Source organism: Acartia tonsa, chromosome 14, assembly GCF_053477335.1.
Source record: "Acartia tonsa isolate MP-2025a chromosome 14, ASM5347733v1, whole genome shotgun sequence".
In the NCBI taxonomy this organism is placed as follows: Eukaryota; Metazoa; Arthropoda; class Copepoda; order Calanoida; family Acartiidae; genus Acartia; species Acartia tonsa.
The window spans coordinates 33,238,028-33,258,490 of NC_137273.1; the positions used below are offsets into that span (position 1 = coordinate 33,238,028).

At 31.7% G+C, this 20,463-nt stretch overlaps 2 protein-coding genes across 2 annotated transcripts in view; both read right to left on the bottom strand.

The window, feature by feature from the left end:
* LOC145306634 (4-galactosyl-N-acetylglucosaminide 3-alpha-L-fucosyltransferase 9-like) overlaps window positions 1-19,136 on the bottom strand; it is a 53,837-nt gene extending 34,701 nt beyond the window's left edge. Inside the window, exons 1-5 of the mRNA XM_080148916.1 lie at window positions 19,084-19,136; window positions 16,573-17,837; window positions 15,212-15,261; window positions 14,773-14,810; window positions 10,014-10,312 (exon numbers count right to left, since the gene is read on the bottom strand). Of these exons, the coding sequence (XP_080005042.1) occupies window positions 10,014-10,312; window positions 14,773-14,810; window positions 15,212-15,255 (381 nt within the window). The 5' untranslated portion in view covers window positions 15,256-15,261; window positions 16,573-17,837; window positions 19,084-19,136. The remainder of the gene's footprint in view (window positions 1-10,013; window positions 10,313-14,772; window positions 14,811-15,211; window positions 15,262-16,572; window positions 17,838-19,083) is intronic.
* LOC145306635 (alpha-(1,3)-fucosyltransferase fut-3-like) lies at window positions 2,231-5,851 on the bottom strand. Its single transcript, XM_080148917.1, has 3 exons — window positions 5,587-5,851; window positions 3,629-3,744; window positions 2,231-3,261 (listed from the first exon to the last, which is right to left on the bottom strand). Exons 1-3 carry the CDS (start codon window positions 5,699-5,701, stop codon window positions 3,169-3,171), a joined length of 324 nt encoding a protein of 107 aa, XP_080005043.1. The 5' UTR covers window positions 5,702-5,851; the 3' UTR covers window positions 2,231-3,168.
* Window positions 19,137-20,463: the final 1,327 nt, after the last annotated feature.

Here is a 20,463-nt window from a genome sequence, read left to right on the forward strand (position 1 = left end):
TTTATGGTCCGATTTCCAAAATTTTTTAGTTATAGATATCAAAATTAAATTTCCTGTCCTTTTAAGAAAACAACTATGACGGTCAGACTGTCTTTCAGCAGGTTTTATGCTATTTTTTTTCTTCACATTTTTCTCCATATCTTTGGTGTTTATGGTACGACATCCACAAATTTTTCAGTTATACATATCAAAATTAAATTTCCTGTTGTTTAAAGAAAACAACCATGACAGTCAGGCTTCATTCTGCATGTTTTTGGCAATTTTAAAATTTTTCCATATCTTTGATGTATATAGTCCAATTTTTCAAAATTTTATAAGTTATAAGGAATTAAAAATTAAATTTCCTGTCGTTTTAAGAAAACAAGCATGGCGGTCAGACTGCCTTTTAGCAGGTTTTTGCTATTTTTACATGTTTTACATATTTCCTCATATCTTAGGTGTTTTTGGTCCAATTTTAAAACTTTTTTGGGATATCAGTATCAAAATAATTTTTCCCATTGTTATGAGCATCTTTTATGTTACTTACTTTGATTGTCATCATTATACAAAATAAAACAGGGTCTCGTGTTTATTTTCTCCAATAAATCAATTAATAAATAAACTTTAACTTGTACGTATTACCATCTATGATTTTATCTTTTGTGCTTCGCTACTTATGGATGTTGTCATCCTTGTTTTTGCACAGGATCGTTTTTGGTAATTTTATAAATCTATTTATAACAAACACCCTAAGGAGGGAACTGTATATGAGGTAGGACATACAAATGTCCGGGGAATTTAATGAATAAGTTAATGCGGGCTCAGACAATTGACGACAAAATGATGTGTGCCCTCAATAAGGGGAAAAATAAAATTATTGGTGCAAAAAATGGGAAATACTAGAAACACTCTGAAAAAATTGCAATGTATCCAAAAATGATGTACATCACCAATAATGATTGACATAATTATTACCTCTTCTGTAGATTGAAATTGTTTGTGAAGACTCCGACACTGATAGCTTATAAATAAAGTAAAGTAACATTTAACATCTTAAAAAAACCCCACTGCACCATGGGGCGAAGCCTCTATGAACCCCCCCCCCCCTACAAAAAAAGAAAAAAAAAATTCACCCATAAAAATTATTGGGCTTCTTGTAATTTTAAAAAATTGACATCTTTTAAAAGTTGTCGCACATTAAATAAAATTTACAGAGAAGAGTTTTCAATTTTTGTGTATACGGGGAACAACCTGAGTTTAATTTTTACGAATTGAAATTTTTGTGCGTACGGTGCACAACCTGGGTCTAATTTTACCAAAGAGTAATTCGGCAAAGAATAACTTTATTGAAAATATAACTCTAAAAAATTTCTTATACGAGGGTTGACTTTCCATTGCCTAATGGGGCGAAGCCCCTATAGGCTAGGGCGAAGCCACTAGTATATAAATAAACTATAGCAATCATTTTTATAACTTAAGAGAAGAAAATGAAATTGTTAGAATATAAAATGTTTATGTAGCAAGTCTAGACACCTTAATTAGTTATTTATTGCATCATCTAGACACCTTAATATTATAAACAACTTTCTGCGGATATAAAAATGTACAATCATAAAATAAAAACTTGTTTCAATATTATGATTGTACATTTTACGATAAGATACAGAATTTCAGTATGGCTTAGAACCGGCTTCAATCTACCGGATATTTATCAGTTTGTAAGCTATATTGGAAAATGATTTAGACTGCAGCTCTACGACAAAAGTAGTAAAAATACAAATACATTGATCAATAAACAGGCACAACTCATTACCATGTGAATTTAGACCATACACACAAAGGTCATACAATTAAAGATTTTTGTTTCTGATTAATATTACTCCCCTTAGAGTGCTTACTTGGGCACAGAACCCCCCGTTCTTTATCATCAAACAAGGATGACAACATCCATAAGTAGTGAAGCACAAACAATTAAATAAGAATTTAGGTATTAGTTGTTAAAAGCATGTATATTAGGGAAAAAATCACGAAACCTTTTCAACATTTATTTTTAATTTCTTAATATTTATATTTCAGTATTATGACTGACAGACTGACAGTCAAAGTAAATTACATACTGGATGCCTAAAACAATGGGAAATTTAATTTTGATATTTTTAACTACAAAAATTTAAAAAAAACGGACCATAAACACCAAATATATGAGGAAAAATGTGAAAATATAAAAATAGTCAAAAACCTGCAAAAGGGCAGTCTGACCGTTATTGATGTTTTCTTGAAATGACAGGAAATTTAATTTTGATATCTATAACTGAAAAACTTCGGAAATCGGCCCATAAACATCAAAGGTATGGAGAAAAATGTGAAAAATACAAAAATAGCCTAAAACCTACCCAAAGGCAGTGTAACCGTCATAGTTGTTCTCTTGAAACGACAGGAAATTTAATTTTGATACTATAACTGAAAAAACTTTGGAAATCGGACCATAAACACCAAAGATATGGAGAAAAATGTGAAAAAATACAAAAATAGCCTAAAACCTGCTAAAAAGCGGTCCTACCGCCATTGATGTTTTATAGTTAATTGTGCTCCTTAATAATGGGAATGTTGTCCAAAAATTTCAGCCTTTTATCTTTTATAAGAGCCGAGAAAATCATGTTTCATTCAAACTAAGACGGACATACGGACAGACGGACATTTCAAATTATAGAGTAGCTTCGCTACTAAAAATATCAAAATAGGGGAGGGAAATTTTTCTTGTATTTATTTTAATTACTTTATGTCTAATGAATGTTTTCATAAAGATGTTCTTAAAACGGAACCAAAAAATATTACATCAATGATAATAAACACAATAAAGCATTATTGGACAAACGGACAAAGTAAGTTATATATTTTTTTATATAATATTTATCTAAATTAATAGAAAGATAGATAGATACAGTGGGATCCTTTCAAGGTGACCTATTTTTTTCCAATCGCTGTCAATTTTGCCATTCTGATAAAGTTTTATCTTTATCATGCCAATACCTTTCTATAGACACCTTAACATCCAAGATAAGTTTAGTTTATCTCCCCTGGTGACTCGGCAAAGTCAAAACTTAGATTTGGCGTTTGGTCACCTTGAAAGCATCCCTCTGTAATTATAATGATTCTAGATTTCCATTGTCTTATCATTGTATACAGTGGCTACATATTATCATCAGAAATTCGAATGTTTGTAAAATCTTGACCATAGCACTTCTTTGAGTTCCAATAAGAAGTGAAATTTCTGAACAAATCCTAAATTAAAGAATATAATAATTGTCACAAATACATTTGTCCCTGCATAAAAAATGAAATACTGTAGGATTAGTTACTTTTTAGTTTGCCACGCAGGACTGAAAGCTTAGGCCAATAAAAATGGAGAACTCAGGGCTCAGCAGTCGCCTAAAGCTTCAGGAAGATCAATCTTTTACAATTTTAAAAACAGCTGTAAGTCTGAACATCCTTTAAAACATTTTAAAGGGTTTATTTAGGTTTAAAAACAGAAGAAATTATTGATCGGATTGGAAACGAAGTTGTCTTAAGAATAAATGTTGGAAATGAGCTCTTCTATTTGATGGAAATAGCCCCACATTTGTAAGGCAATTTTTAAATTTAAACTTACTTTTTGTGTTTCTTTATTTTCATACAATTTTTGACAAATTTGACATCCAGGCCATGGAAATCCTGGACACTCTAGCTGGTACCATTCCTTCCACTCCAGGTATTCATAATATTCATCTAAATATATAGATACTCATAATAATTCTGGATTCTCTAGCTGGAACTATTCCTTCCACTCCAGTTATTCATAATATTCATCTAAATAGATAGATAGATAATTATAAATAATTCTGGACACTCTAGCTGGTACCATTCCTTCCACTCCAGGTATTCATAATATTCATCTAAATAGATAGATATATAATTATAAATAATTCTGGACACTCTAGCTGGTACCATTCCTTCCACTTCAGGTATTCATAATATTCATTTAAATAGATAGATAGATAATTAATTCTGGATACTCTAGCTGGTACCATTCTTTCCACTCCAGGTATTCATAATATTCATTTAAATATGTAGATAGATAGATAATTATAATAATTCTGGATACTCTAGCTGGTACCATTCTTTCCACTCCAGGTATTCATAATATTCATTTAAATATGTAGATAGATAGATAATTATAATAATTCTGGATTCTCTAGCTGGTACCATTCTTTCCACTCCAGGTATTCATAATATCCATCTAAATAGATAGATAGATAAATAATTCTGGATACTCTAGCTGGAATTATTCCTTCCACTCCAGGTATTCATAATATTCATCTAAATAGATAGATAGATAATTATAAATAATTCTGGACACTCTAGCTGGTACTATTCCTTCCACTTCAGGTATTCAAAATATTCATCTAAATAGATAGATAGATAATCATAATAATTCTGGATTCTCTAGCTGGTACTATTCTTTCCACTTCAGGTATTCATAATATTCATATAAATAGATAGATAGATAAATAATTCTGGATACTCTAGCTGGTACCATTCTTTCCACTCCAGGTATTCATAATATTCATCTAAATATATAGATACTCGTAATAATTCTGGATACTCTAGCTGGTACCATTCTTTCCACTCCAGGTATTCATAATATTCATTTAAATATGTAGATAGATAGATAATTATAATAATTCTGGATTCTCTAGCTGGTACCATTCTTTCCACTCCAGGTATTCATAATATCCATCTAAATAGATAGATAGATAAATAATTCTGGATACTCTAGCTGGAATTATTCCTTCCACTCCAGGTATTCATAATATTCATCTAAATAGATAGATAGATAATTATAATAATTCTGGATACTCTAGCTGGTACTATTCTTTCCACTTCAGGTATTCATAATATTCATCTAAATAGATAGATAATTATAATAATTCTGGATACTCTAGCTGGTACTTTTCTTTCCACTCCAGGTATTTATAATATTTATCTAAATAGATAGTTAAATAATTATAATAATTCTGGATACTCTAGCTGGTACCATTCCTTCTGTGGTATTCGGCAACCGTGAGCCATGCCTATGGCAACCCTGACCTGGGTTCGGGGAAGGGCCGAGGGCCCTCCCCCGAGTCCTGGGGAAGGGGTCTGCCGACCCCCTCCCTATGCCTAAAATTAATGATAGATTCTGACAGCCTTATTATGGTTAAGCTGTATTGTTAATTCCCCCCCACCCTTTCCAGGGATGGGGGATCATTATTGCCCAAACTGACTATTGTATATGTATTATATTGATTCTGTTTATGATTATTTATTCCTATCTGTGTATTTATTGTTTGTTGTATATAACTTTAGTAAACCTTAGACCCTGAATAAAGGAACAACTGAATAGACTCTGTTTATTATTTAGTGATTGCTAGAGAAGCGTAGCTTCTCTATAGTATAGGTGTCCACGTCTGTTCACACTGCCGTAGTCATTTGAACTCTGGTGTCTGCCATTTATCCTAGGCGGATACCACACTTCCACTCCAGGTATTCATCATATTTAATTAGATAGATAAACATGATATTACTTACCTGGATTATTTTGAAGATGAAGTAAATACTTGGCAAGTTCTGCAGGACTGGAGAAATCAGCAACATGGATAAATGACTTTGGGGGAGCTACTCTTTCATAGTCAGATCTGAGCATTTAGTCAATTTCATAGTTTTATATAACACAGATACTCTATAATTACTTTACAGTGCCTTACCAAAACCTTGATAAGGATAATTGTCACGACTAAAACAATTACATCCTGCACTTAAGACAAATCTTGCACAATCAACAGGTTATTTGTCAATTATCCTTACCTATTTATGGCGGTAAAGTCCACCCTCCCACCCCCCCCCCCAAAAAAAAAAATTTAAATAAATAAAATCAAAACAGAATACTATTGAGAATGGTAATCATAAATATGATAATCATTTACAGGTAAAAGTAACAAGATATCTAACTGTACATCTGTCTGTCTGTACCAAAGGAACTTGTCCCTAGAAGATATATAATGATTTTTGGGGATGGTACCACCACCCTTCCAAGATAAATAACTACTATGCTAGAAAAAAATAAGCCCTTCAAAATATGTTTTCTTTTAAAAACTTAAATTAAATAGGGGGTGGTACTTACTCCCAGCCCCACCCATCCCCCACCACAATAGCTCCTCGATGCCTCTAGTGGCGTAGCCCCTATTTTTAAATATTGTACAATATAAGTATGAAACTTTCCTCGGAGCTCCCATAACAACTGGAACAATATTTTGTTTTAGCATTTTAAAAAACTTCTCAGTAATATAATCATCACATAGAGAATTCTCAAAACTTAAATAAAAATAGTAGTTATCCAAATTTTTGAAGGCATCCTCAGTTTTTTTTCCGCTTGTGCTACATTTACCATAGATGGTTACATTGATTAATCCTGTGGCCCCAATATCCTAATAATCAACACAGATTAACTAAAAAAACCTTCATAAAATGTTAATTATTCTATAAAATCACAATTATTCATGAAAAAAATGAAAAAAAATTATATGTCTTCTTATTTTTGGTTGTGAAAGAATGAGGGCTCGGCAGCTGCGACTTAGCCTTTAAACTCGTTTGGATGCTTTAACAAATGTTTGAAAAGGGGATTGCAATATTTGGGTCAGGTTTAGACTTATAGATGATTTAGTAAGAGGTTGATTTTTCTGAGGCTTACATGTAGCTGTCGAGCCCTGGAAAGAATAAATAGCAATTTCCCTAAAAATGGAAGAAAAAAAGGAGGGGAGGGGGGGGGGAGGTGGTGTCTTAGTTTCATATGAGGTCAGGTTAGGCAAATTTCTATTGGGTACAAAAGTAAGACCACAGGGTTAAAGCATTAAAAACAATGAACACTAAACAAATGAGGATAATTTCTTTTATTTCTTTGAAATATTATTTCCAAGTATTCAAATATTCAGCTGTTTTAGGGTTCTTAAGTAAAAATAAAATAATTGATCTGCATTTCCTGAACATATCTGTCTCTCCCACTGTGGGCATTACAGTGACTCACCACCCACAAAGCTGAATTATCCTTCGATTTTAAAATTGATTCTTTGTCTATTGTCTGTTTAGTCTCTCTTTTCACATAACTAAAAATAAAAATATTTGTAGTAAAACTTAAAAATAGAAAAATAAAAAAAAATATTTCCAACTTTAATAAAATTGCTATTGGTTAGGTTAGTGTATTTCGGGTACTGGACAGTCCTGTAAGGCTGAGGGCATCGCAGGCAGGTGTAAGCCCCAAGAGTCCGGCATAGGAGACAAACTACCCCACTCAATTTTGGCAGGATATGGTTCCCGTACCCAAAATAGCTGTACCTCCCCAAGTCTTATGCAAACCTATCCTGTAAAGGAGAACCAAATCGGTTCAGGGGTTAGCGAGATACTTCGGTAGAGACAGAGAGACCTACAGATATAGATCCTGTTACTTTTATATAATGATATATTTGATACCTGCAATTTTTTTGATAAAATCCACTAAAAGTTGCATCCGAATGATAACTAGCTGTCCAATCAAAAATGTCCTGAAATTTTGCATTTTCAGTGCGTTACATCAGAGTATCTGGTGGGCTCGGAACCCCCCTCACTTTGATTTTGAAATAAATTGAGAATAAGGGGGGAGTTCCAATTTCATGCTTTACTATGCACTTTGATGAATGCCGCTGCAATTTTAATGAATCTAAACGACAATTTGACATTAAATTAAATTATTGAGTGGTAATGACAGACATTGTTTATGTCGACTATATGTAGCATTAAATTTAAGTTGTCTAAGTTGACATAAAATCTACTTTAGATATTCTGATCCTTCGACTGAAGTTTTATTGAACACAGTAATAGTGTCTGACTGATTTTGACGTAACAAAAAAAAATTAGCCAATGAGAGGCCACTATAAATTTTACCATTGATCAATAACGGCCTCTCATTGGCTAATTTTTTTTGTTACGTCATAATCAGTCAGACACTATTACTGTGTTCGTTTTATTGTTTATGAATAGTAGAATTATAAAAATATCCTTTTTTAAATAAAAGGATACAATACATTCAAAATTAACATAGTAGCACTTTTAAGGAATAGAAAAACATAAAATTAAACCTAAAATTAAACTTTACCTGCAACCAAGAATTAATATTTTGATGTTGAGCAAAATACCAAGGAGCCTCCGCCCAGAGAGCCACCCACTTCTGGTGGTCTGGAGGTATGTAACCAGCAGGAATCCAGGTATTAAAATCAGGGGGTAGACCTGGCAGAGACACCATTACAGCGGAAGCCTGGTAATAGATGTTTTAATTAGTTCATAATCGTTATATGAATTAGAATTTCAAAAATATTATAGCATCTTGCAACACGTAAAATTTTTGTAAAAAATGAAAAAAATAGAATTTAATAGATCTGTGGCTTTTTATAGGATTTTGTAGGAGTTAGTCCTTGTTTGGCAGGCTTCTCAGTTCTTTGAATAACGAACATAGGTGTAGACATACGGACATACAGGGCTTTAATTATAGATAAGCTACACTTATATTGAATCACTAACAAGATCAAATCTATTTTAGTATGTATAAGATCAACAGTTCACAAGTACCTACCTTTAATTACCTCGTATGGGCGGGATTTCAGTCCAGGACCTTTTTGACTTGATGTACTGTCCAGGTCCTGGTCAAGCAATCCAGGAGAACTAAGAATGAATGTTACGCATCCTTCTGTGTCCAAACACCCAAGGATACTAGGTTAAGTAACATTCAACCGACAACCAACTCTCTGTGATGCACGACCTTTGTCTGAGAAGTCCCAATTGTACATAGTAACGAGTTGCACCTGTTTTGGGTAGGGCATTCCCATTCTTTAGTTCTGATGCGGTGTCGGCCCAAGATTCGAACCTATCACCTTCCTGACGACGAGCGGATGCACTACGTGTTGAGCTACAGTTGCGGGTTACAGTGACACAGTGTATTTAAGTTAAAACCCTAAGAAAAAAACAATTTAAGGTAAGTTTTCACATCAAAATAGACCAAAAAAAGTCTAAAAACCCAATTTCCGCATGGTTTTTCTTACCTAACCTAACCTAATTTTGCTCATGGTTTAAAGGAAGCCTGCAAGAAATACCATGCTTTAACTGCTGAAAGACTGCCACAAGTAGACCAAATACCCCAAATTTGAAGCCTTCAGCTTCTAAAACAAAAAAGTTCTAGGCATTTTTAACTGACATTTTATGTCCAATGAAAATTTTGAAAGAATTACAATGCTCATGTTGAAAACTTTGAAATTAAACTACGTGGCCTAGAAACAAAATTATAAGCTTATTTTTGTCATAAATTTAGGTTTCCAGTAACTAATTATATTTTTACAATAAAAATACCCATTTCTATAGTGAAAATAGTTTTAAAAAATTAAGTTTAACTTGCGTTGTACCGAGTGTACTGTAATCAGGCTGAATCAACTTAACAACCAATCACAGCTGAGCTTGTGTTGGTTTCCCCCTTTGTTTCCGCTATGATTTTCGTTTAAAAATGTAATTTAAATCGATTTTTTTTCATAGATTTTGACTATGAAATGTGGTGTTTTTATTGTAAAAATGTAATCAGTTACCGGCAATCTAAGTTTCTGACAAAGATAAGGTTATAATTTTGTGTCTAGGCGACGCAATTTAATATTGTTTTTTCTTTTATGAGCATTGGAAATCTTTCAAAAATTTCAGTGTACATAAAATGCTATTTTGAAATGCGTAGAACTTTTTTTGTTATTGAAGCTGAAGGCTTTAAATTTGGAGTATTGGGTCTACTTGTGGCAGTCTTTCAGCAGTTAAAGCGTGGTATTTCTTGCAGGCGTCCTTTAAGAATAGATGTCATTACGTCCCCCCCCCCTTATTAAAAAGCTTTGCTTTTTTCTTATGGTTTTCCATTATTGATGTACGGGCAAGCCCTAAATTTAAAAACAAACTCTAACCTCATTTAATTTCTCATGGTCTGTTGTAAGCCGACAGGAGAATCCATTTTTACATGTAAACGGGCTTTCCAGAGAAAAATACCATTTCCATTGGTCATAACCGTCTTTAAAACCTCTAAATACTGGATTGTATAGCAAAATTAGTTTCAAATCTTTATTGCTATCTTCTTCAGTTTTTCTGATAATTTTGAGGCCATCTTGATAATATTTATTAAAGTTTGATGTGGTATACTTGCTTAGATTTGGGTTGGATAAGATTTTAAATTTTGTCTTCCTGTTGGTTTGTTTTGACTCTATATCTAAATTAAATAATTATAACAAGGTACACAAAGTTAATAATAAGCAAAGCTCATGCAATTTAGGCAAAAAAATGCTATAAACTTCAAAATCAAACTAAACCTATTATATCTAGGGAGGAAGGGAACATTGTGGTGTTTATTAAACTAGTTCCCAGCAGGGGCGTCCAAGCTTTTTTTTTTTTTTTTGGTTTTTACCCCCCCCCCGGGGTAAAATTTTTGTGGGGGTAATTTGGACGTCTATGGTTCCCAGACTTTCTTTTCTATTTTGTTGGCAAAACAACTTTGGGGACTTAAATTTTGAATGGTTTGCTCATTTGCTATGTCTAAAAGTTTCATCCACTAATTGTTATTTACAGAAGGGGTAATTTTGTGTATTATCATTCACGATATTTATCATGTCAATGTTCCCAATACCTCCCATGACATCGAGCTTATGTGATACATATTGTTATACATCTCCCATAATTATTTAATTGGTTTTTTTCTAACCCTTAAGGTTTTTTGCTCTCTACCTGTATGACCCCGCCAGTTTTCCTGGCATCCGGTATCCGTCAGGATGGAGATATTAAAAAAATAATCTCTTAAACCTAGAGTCAGTTGACTCTAGACCTCTTTTTTTCACACTCCATTAGGGTAAATTAAATTCATTATTTACCTTTTACATATTTGTTTTGATTCAGTTTTGTTTCCATATTTTGATGTGTATATTGTATAACTTTTGTCACTTACTTTAATAATATTAATGTTATCATAGTTATAGAGTAGCATAGTTGAATTATACAAGCATAAAACTAGGAAGATAACTAAAAGTACTTTGTACACATGCGGATGGTTAGTTAGGTTACCCATTTTTGTCCAACTTTCTCTTGTATAGGAAATAAAACAGATAAATCTAAAAATTAATTGAAGGGGGTTAAAAAAAATTTGCATAACTTAAATTATAATTGATCTCGCTAACCGCTGAACCAATATGGTTCTTTTTTACAGTGTGTCTGGGAAAGTTTATAACTATTTTGGGGGAGGGTACCTCCACCCTCCCAAGAAACATTGCCCTGTACAACAACACTGACACTCCTACAAAAAAATTCTATTTAAAACTAAAATTGAATGCTTTCAGAAGCTTCTAGGGGGCGTAGCCGCTAGTTACACATTAAAAGTAATAATAATAATTACACCTTAAAAATAAAAAAAAATATTCAAGAGGAAAATAGTTTCAACATATGTATGTTGTTGATTTAACCAAAGCTGTGTGTTGAAAATAGAATTCAGATTTCATTTATATATATGTAGGTATTTATAAAGTATCATATATCGCAAAAAGTTGATAAGAATTTTGAATAACAATTTGTATTAATGGGATGGGGAGGGTAGTTGTTTGAAAGTTATGTGGTTAAATGAAGAATATGCGAGAGCTGATAGACAGTAATAAAATTTAATTTCTTGAAGTGCTTGCAAGATTATCTAATTCTCTATGATATAAAGATGAATTTATCTCAAATCGCGAAAACGGATATCTGAAATTTGCGTCAACCTTCCAACATTGTGTATAGCCGCTTAGGGCCTACCGTCCATCCAAATTAAGAATATTGTTTTTTTTTTGCGGGGGAAGGGAGGGGAAGTGGGGTGGAGCAGAAACGGTCAAATCAATGTTTGTGAATAAGGAATATCATAGTTTTTTTTTATAGCTAAGCATCAAACCAATAATATAAAGAAGTAAGATTTTTTTATTTACATGAAATAATATTTTTTTGAAAAATCACAAAACCTTTTATATGTGAGAGAAATTTTTTAGTAGCGGATCTACTCTATATTCGAAATGTATGTCCGTCCATCTGTCCGTCTGTTAGAGACAAAAGGGGGAATTTTCTCGTCTCCTATAAAAGATAGAAAGCTGAAATTTTCAGGGATTAAATAAGTTAACATTCTTTAGGATTTGTTGGGGGGCTTGATCGTTTCCTACATTTTTAAGTTTTCATGATTTTCTCAGTGATTGAATGCCTAAATATTCTGTATACTTTTATTTAATTCTATTGAGATTTGCCGATTGGTTGGGGTGATTGTATTGTATTGGTAATTTAGTGGTTTTTAATGTTTTTTTTGCGCTAGCATGAGATTATGTTTGGATTTTGAGAAGAGAATAAGACGGTTATCCTTTTTAAGACAAAATGTTGTCTTTTTGTGCATATGAGAGCTTAAGTAGTGGGATGAGTGTTTTATGAATGATCATTACAGGTACGTGTGTTAGATTTATCTATACCCGAAAATAAGAAATTGCAGGTTCAAGCATAGTACAACTAAAGGATATTTTTTTTAGTGTATATGATTATTTTTTAGTTAAAAAACATAAGAAATAAAAACCAAAATATTATTTAAAGCCCAGATATTTTTTTAGATTTTGAAAAACCTCAGTTTTTTTTATATAACGAAGAATTTACTTTTTAGCTTTGATTTAAACAATGCCGAAGTGGTCCTAAATGCAATTTATTTTTTTTTTGAACAGAATATTAATAAGCATTTTGATATTTTAAATATAATATTTTTAAACTGTATTAATTATGTATTTTATTTACAGGATGTTATATGTTTTCTATGGTTTTGATTCTTGAATAAAACTTGACCATAACCTGTTTTGACATTAATCTCATTCAATAATTGGACGTCTGTTACGTCCTAATTGAAAAATTGGCTTTATTTGGATTGCAGCCGTAGCAAGTATGATTCTTAGATTTTAAAGTTTTCATGATTTTTTGGCTGATATATTTTAGGGATAAAATAAGTTCTCAATTAATATACAGCGAGCTACAATCGCACACGAGTTCTTACGGTAGCGCTAAGTAATCGCCCAATTCACATCGACGATATGCATACGATAAATGCAAGAAGGTACTTACAGATGTGGGATACACCTGTGAAATCGTAAGCGATATCATAAGATTTGTAAGCAATATCGTGCTTAAACTGTACATAAAAAAATGTTTAACATCATGTAATTTTTTAGTAAATATTTTACGTAATAATGGGTTACATAATCATTTTCATATTAATTTTACAGAGAGAGAGAGAGAGAGAGAGAGTTAGAGCTCAGGACAATAGAGAGAACATTTTATATTCTCTGTGACCTTACTTGTTGTATGTACTCTCAAATGTTTTCAATGAACTTTAGAGATTCAAAAAGTTTTTCATACTGAAATGGCAATAATTTAACCACTATTAATAATGTTGTTATTTAGAAAAAAAAACTTTTTAAAAATACTTTTATAAACTATATTTATCACACAATGATTTTGATTATATGTTGGTTGTGTGTCTGTTTGTAAATGTGTGTTGACAAACATAGAATGCGAGACACATACGATTTCTTAGTCAAATCGAGGTTGCCACGGTTTTTACTACAAATTTTGGTTAGGGATATCCCTCCATAATTTTTGAGCTTCGCTACTTATGGATGTTTCCATCTTTATTAAGTTATGAAGATGAATTTTGATTAAGATTTCCACGACCTATGCGCATCCAATCTAAGTATTGTTTTGTCCTTCTGTTTGGTGTTAAATGTGAACATAAAAATTTCTCATCTGATTATCAAATCTTAACATTTTCTAAGCACATTTCACTACACTGATCAACCAAAAACGTCCTCTTAACAAAATATCCAAGAATAATGCCTTGATTTTATGGTATTTTGGGAGGGGAAAAGGTAAAAACAGGGAAAATCTGAACGTTTTTGTTTCTTATAATGTTTGTAGGGATATTTAACTTGTCATATATAGATGAAACAATTTACTTACTGTTAAGGATTTATTTAGTAATTAGGTAATAAAGACCTATTTTAAATTCGTATTATTGACAAAAAATACCTCACTGACTACAAAGGTTGAAACTCATAGGTTATTTAAAATAATAATATCCTTTTTTATTGTGTTGGACAATAAATAACCCACTTTGGAGAATTAGTTTACACTTTTATCAGACTGTTTATAAAGAAATATTGCGTCTTTATTATTTACAAATTTGTAATTGAAGGTGGGCCATCTAAAGTTAATTGGATACTAATAAAAAAAACCTGTTTCTAGCTTTGTTATTGTATTTGGTTTTCAATAAAAAATATTGCTTATTTTATCAATTTCTAAGTAACTAGGTATACATTGGTTTAAAGCAAGGATTATGTTAAAAGTCACCTTAACCGTTAGGAAAAATCAAGAACTATGTGAAAAAGTTTAATTTTAGCTATAATGGGAGATAAAAGCAATTAAATGCACATTTTATATAATACGGAAAATTTCTTCCTTTCCCTTTACCTTATAAAAATCGTCGGAAAAAGCCGTTTTTTAAGCAAACAAGAGCGCGTTTTGCTCTATCTGTGGGATATTATGAATGAGATAATGTTAAAATTTCATATAAAGATGAGAAAAAATTACGTGCACAGTCCCTTTAATGTTAGTAGATTAAACTAAACTGTTTACCTATAAGATCATGGCACCTTGAATCTAATTCTAATACCCTTAATAATGTTTAGTATCTTAAACTAGCTGCTTCCCCTATTGATAAAATTAGCTTAAAACCATGCAACAACAATTAAATAGTATAAAACAGTGGAGTGCACTGTGTTTTGATGTAGGGTGGGGGGTATTTCTGAGAGGGTAAAAGAGTTAGGGTATGGTCCCTTTTGTGACAATGCCTCTTAATTTTTCAAAGTGACTTTTCTCCTATTTCTAGCACCTGCCGGCTTCTCCTATTTCTAGCACCTGCAGGGGGCTCTAACCCTGTGGGGCAATCACCTAACCTAAATAACCTAGCAAAAGCTAACTACTTATATTATTAGAATTGAAATCAATCAGTAACACATTATAAAAAAATAGCTTTTCAGGAGAGCATTGTATTTGGATATTAAACATTAATTGCCTTGTTTTGTTGTCAATGACTGGATCAAAATAAGATCTCAACATAAAATCCTAAAATGAAATAATAAAACATAAAATGATTTCTATAAGTAGCAAACTTTTTGATATTAAAGAGTGTGCAAAAAAAATGGCAGATTTTTAAAATTTAAATTGTGCGGCTTATTTTAATAGAAAAATAAGTTTTGCATACTGTTAGATCGAACCGCCATAAGCTCTAGTTTTTGGAAATATAAGAACCATTCCTGTGCTGCACATAGATTGGGAGCTACGTGTTAAAATGTTCCTACTGACTTAAAACTTGACTTGCGAGTAAATCATTAAAGATTAAAAGTATTCAATAAAAATACATACCTTTTAAAATTTCGCATTGCGCAGCTTGTGTTAATAGTAGACAAATTCCTGAGCTTTTTATAGTTTAGTAGTGAAGTGGTAAAATGTTCCTACTGATTTAAAACTTGACTGGAGTGTAAATCATTAAAGGTTAAAGTAAAAGGAGTGCTAAAACTCATAATTTTTTTTAAATTGAAACAGTGCTGCTCGTGTTAATAGTAGAAAAATGCTTTAAATATCGTTAGAACTGTCATATGTTCTAGTATCTGAAAACTTAAGTACAATTTTTGTTCTATTTGTAGTTTAGGAGCTACATTGAGAAATTAAAAAAAATGTGAGAAAAGTTTATGAAAGTAAACTTGCATTTTAAGTCAGTTGGTACTGTTGGTAATGCAGCTCATAAGGTAAGTGAAGAAAGTCGCTCAAAAAATTAGCATATGACGTCATTGATGATGAGTGATTATCTATTTTTTTCAGAGCTTATAGTGGTTCTAGCAGTATGCAAAACTTTTTTTCAACTATTAACACAAGTCGCACAATTGGAATTTTAAAAATGTACGCATTTTTTGGATACCCTTTTAATATAATAGGATAGGTTGATATCTATACATTTTAATATTATTAACTATAAATGTTTGAATAATAGGATAGGTTGATATCCATACATTTCAGACAGAGCGTACATTGTACAAAAGATGACAACTAAAATATAAAAGTTTGTTTGAAAAATTACCAAAAAAGAAGAACTTTGATTTGTAGATTGTAAATTAGATTAGTACCTAAAGATTTAGAATTTTTTAAAAACGTTCTCTCATTCGTTGACCTAAAACTTTTGATACTTTAAATGATTTATATTTAGTTAATATGAAACTTTCTAACCATTTATTTCAATCTACAGGAGTAGTAATTTATTTATCATCATTGGTAATATATACTGATATGTCAGCCAATGTCTTAACCCCTAAAATCCATGATGATACTAAAATTAAGGGGAAAGTGGGAGCACCAAAGTAATGATTCTTTATATCTTACCTGATTACCAAGTCTACCACGTCCAAAGCTGCAGAGTATGGATCTGACCAAGGCAAAATCATAAAGTTTTATTCAAAAAATTACTAATGGGGGTTGGGGGTGCTAGGGGCCGTCTATTCGAAAACTGTGAGCAAAATGGACTAAATATTGAGCAAGAATTTTTAAACTTGATACATACGCCTAGTCCAAGAGGTACTACATCTTAATGGAAAAAATAAAACTTTTTGATTCCTTTGATCATGCGGAAGATAAATAAAGTGTATGATTATGATTAATATCCCTTTTGTCACAAAATAGAAATTATTATCATTAAAGTTTTAAAATCAATAACCATTATAAACTTACAAGTGTAATTTTCATTTTGTTGAACCTAGTAATAGTGTCTAACTTTTTTATCTTTGTGACGTAACAAAAATCCATCTCTTTTTTAGGGGTTTCCTTTCCCACCTCCCCTCTCATCCTTCGATTTTTGTTACGTCACAAAGATAAAAAGTTATACACTATTACTAGGTTCCATTTGTTTATAGGAATAAAACAATTAAAAATAGATTGTTAAACGTCATTTGCAAGATATCCAATTCCATAGATTATAATTATTGTTTGAAAAATTTGGACAGTACACTGAAAACGATAATGTGGTGATATAACTTTGCAGGGTACTAGTATAATTTACAGTTCAATGTCCCCTCCCTTCCTGCTGTTATGGATAATTTGATTACCCCAACTCTTACTAATTACATAATAGTATTAATAGTAACAGTTAATACCATTTATGGTCCTTAGTATGACGCAGTGTTATGAAGACCCAACACCTCCCTGACATTAAGCGGATATTTATCTACGCCACTGCCACCAGTTTATTTGTGTGTGAAAAATAAATTTTATCACGTGTCTAATGAGTGGTTTCACATAAAGATCCGGTTGAGCAATGATCCTTTTTTGTTGTTGAAATAAATTGAAAAAAAGGGGGAGGGGGATTTTCAACTCTATGCTTAAACACTACGAGGACCTCTGACCCTATAACCTAAGTAACCTGACTAAAGTAATAAACAAACAAACGCAAAACTACTTTATGCGAAAGCGCCGTTTATATTTTAAATCTCGAAAAACGTGCGGCTAGAGCTAACACACTTCTTTGTAGAAAATATCTTTCACTTTATTCAAGTCTTCTCAATTCTAATTGTTGAGAGTTTATATTTTAGAGTATAAAAGATTAATAGTTTCTATTCTGTTCCTAAACTGACTATAGTTAGAAATACATACAACTGAAAAATAAATCAATATTAAAAGCGAGGCTATTTCATAATTAGGGTCGCTCGGTCCGTCCGTAAGGGTTATATATAGGGTTGGGCCGGATACTTTTTTGGCCGGATACCGGATACCGGATATCCGGCTGATTTCAAATGCCGGATATCCGGTAACCGGCCGGATATCCGTCTAACGCCGGATATCCGGCAAATATCCGGTTATCCGGCCAAATTACCGGATATCCGGCCGAATAACCGGCAAAATTACCAGATATTAAAGTAGTAAAAAAAAAATTTCTTCAGAAATCTTATATAAATTTACATAAAGTTAAACTTATTCAGAAAAAATATTCTTCTAGCTTCAATAATAAGAAAATTATAGCCATTTAAGATTTTAAAAAGCAGAGATTTTTGGTGTAAAGTATAAAAAATTATAAAGCCGGATATCCGGCCGGATAGTTTCAATATCCGGTATCCTGCCGGATATTGAAAATGGCCGGATATCCGGCCGGATATCCGGCCACACCGGATATCCGGCCCAACCCTAGTTATATATTTTCGTAAATTCAGAAATGTGTCCTAACGATTTCAAACTTTGCATGATGATTCCTATAACAGCTAGGTACAATTCAGAAAGTTCTACAACTCTAGAACTGTAAACAGAAAGTCCATACATCCATTTAAAACATGCTTAATTTACTTTTTTGAAAGCATTTTCAAAATTGAAAATAATCCTAACAGGAAAATACCCATTTGTCTTACCTTTTCAGAGCTTCGCTTTCATGGATGTTGTCATCCTTGTTTTATCCATGACCAAGTAGAACACTGTATGTCTGTCTGTGTGGTTGGCCGGATGACTGTCCGGATGATATTTAAGATTTTTTTGCAGAATCTTCCATCAATAAACTTTTATGCATTGAAGTTTGAGTTTCGAAATCCAGCCAAATAAATTTACCATTTTAGTTTTATAATGTAAAAATGGCTAAGAGTAATGTTCGTTGTATAAAACCTGTTATTAAACTTAACCTTGCTGAAACAAATGTTTTGAAATGTTTTCATAAAAAATGTCTTTACGAAATAAATTGAAAATAATATAATTATCGATATTTTTCCATTCCAAAGATAACTGTTTACACTACTGTAAAAAAATATGTTTTTGGTATTTTTTATATTTATATTTGTTATCTAAGTTTCTATTAATGATTAGTTATAATCCTTACTATTTTTTTACGTGTTATAAACGTAGTATACATTGTAATCTTACTCTTATCTTCATATGAAAAGGCACTCTTCGAAGAATCAGTCGCATTTTTATCTACAAATTTGAAAATTTAAAATTTACTATTTCTTAACTACTAATAAAATCAAGGATGACAACATCCATAAAAGTGAAGCTCTGAAACGATATGACAGATAACCATTAACTTTTGTTGAGTGTCAGAACTGAATATACAAAATATGAAAATATAAGGTTTGATAAAATTATACGTAAATTTGTTGCAAAACTTCTTAAATACAGAATTCTGTTTAAGGACATACTGACATTTTTAATACTTGATTATAGAGATGCTTCGCTCATAATATTGTACCTTATTGTAATAGGAATCAGTAATTAAAAAGTCAGATCAATCGGATGATTTTATCACATAAAAAGTTGTTATTAAAAAAGGAAAAAAATCAACATGTTTAAAATGGACTTATGGACATTCTGGTAACGATTATAGAGTTGCTACGCCTTCTAAATAGTACCTAACTACTACAGGAATCACCATGCAAAGTTTGAAATCGATAGGACAATTCTAACATGCCTAAATTAATGAATACAAGCTAACTATCTCATATAGACGTACAGACGGACCGACCCTAATTATAGAAAAGCTTCGCTTTTAAAAAAATGTCAAAATAAGCAACTAACTTGTTAAAAATTGTATGTTTTTTTTATATGCACTATTTTAATGTTGGTATGGCAAAAAGCTTAGAAGCTGATATAATCTATGATTATAGAGTAGCTTTGTAACCATGACATTTTTCTGGTACCCGTAAAAAACTCACTAAAAACTAAACGGATTTTTGTACATACAGTTAGAAAATAAAGATATTTTTCCATTACATTTTGGGGGATTTTTCATCTAAACAAATCCTATTTGCCTTTAGTTAATCTATCATAATTACTTATAAGGGCTTTTAATGGCAAAAATTGTGCAGCCAAAATAGTGTTTCTTTATATGACACTCAGACACTCCCTTTATTAAATATATTTTACTTGTTGCAAAAACATGTGTACGCATTGGTTACTAAAATGAGACTGCCTGCAATTTTTTAAAAACAACCATTAAGATTAATAAATCATTTAAAACACACACCTATTTTGCACACTCGCTTGTTTTTAGCAGTGTGATGCGCTTTCAATATTTTTGCAATAGACTGCCTGCATTTCTTTAAACTACCTTTTTTGCACACTCACTTGGTTTTTGCAATATTTTTTTAATGTAGCAAATATTTTTGCACCATATTTTGCAAAACTGGTCTAATCTTATAATTGTACCTTTTTATATCCGTGGTAAGCTGTTTATAATGGAAAGTCTACCCTCCAGAATAATTTTATAGTTATATTTTCAAAAAAGTTATTCTTTGCCGAATTACT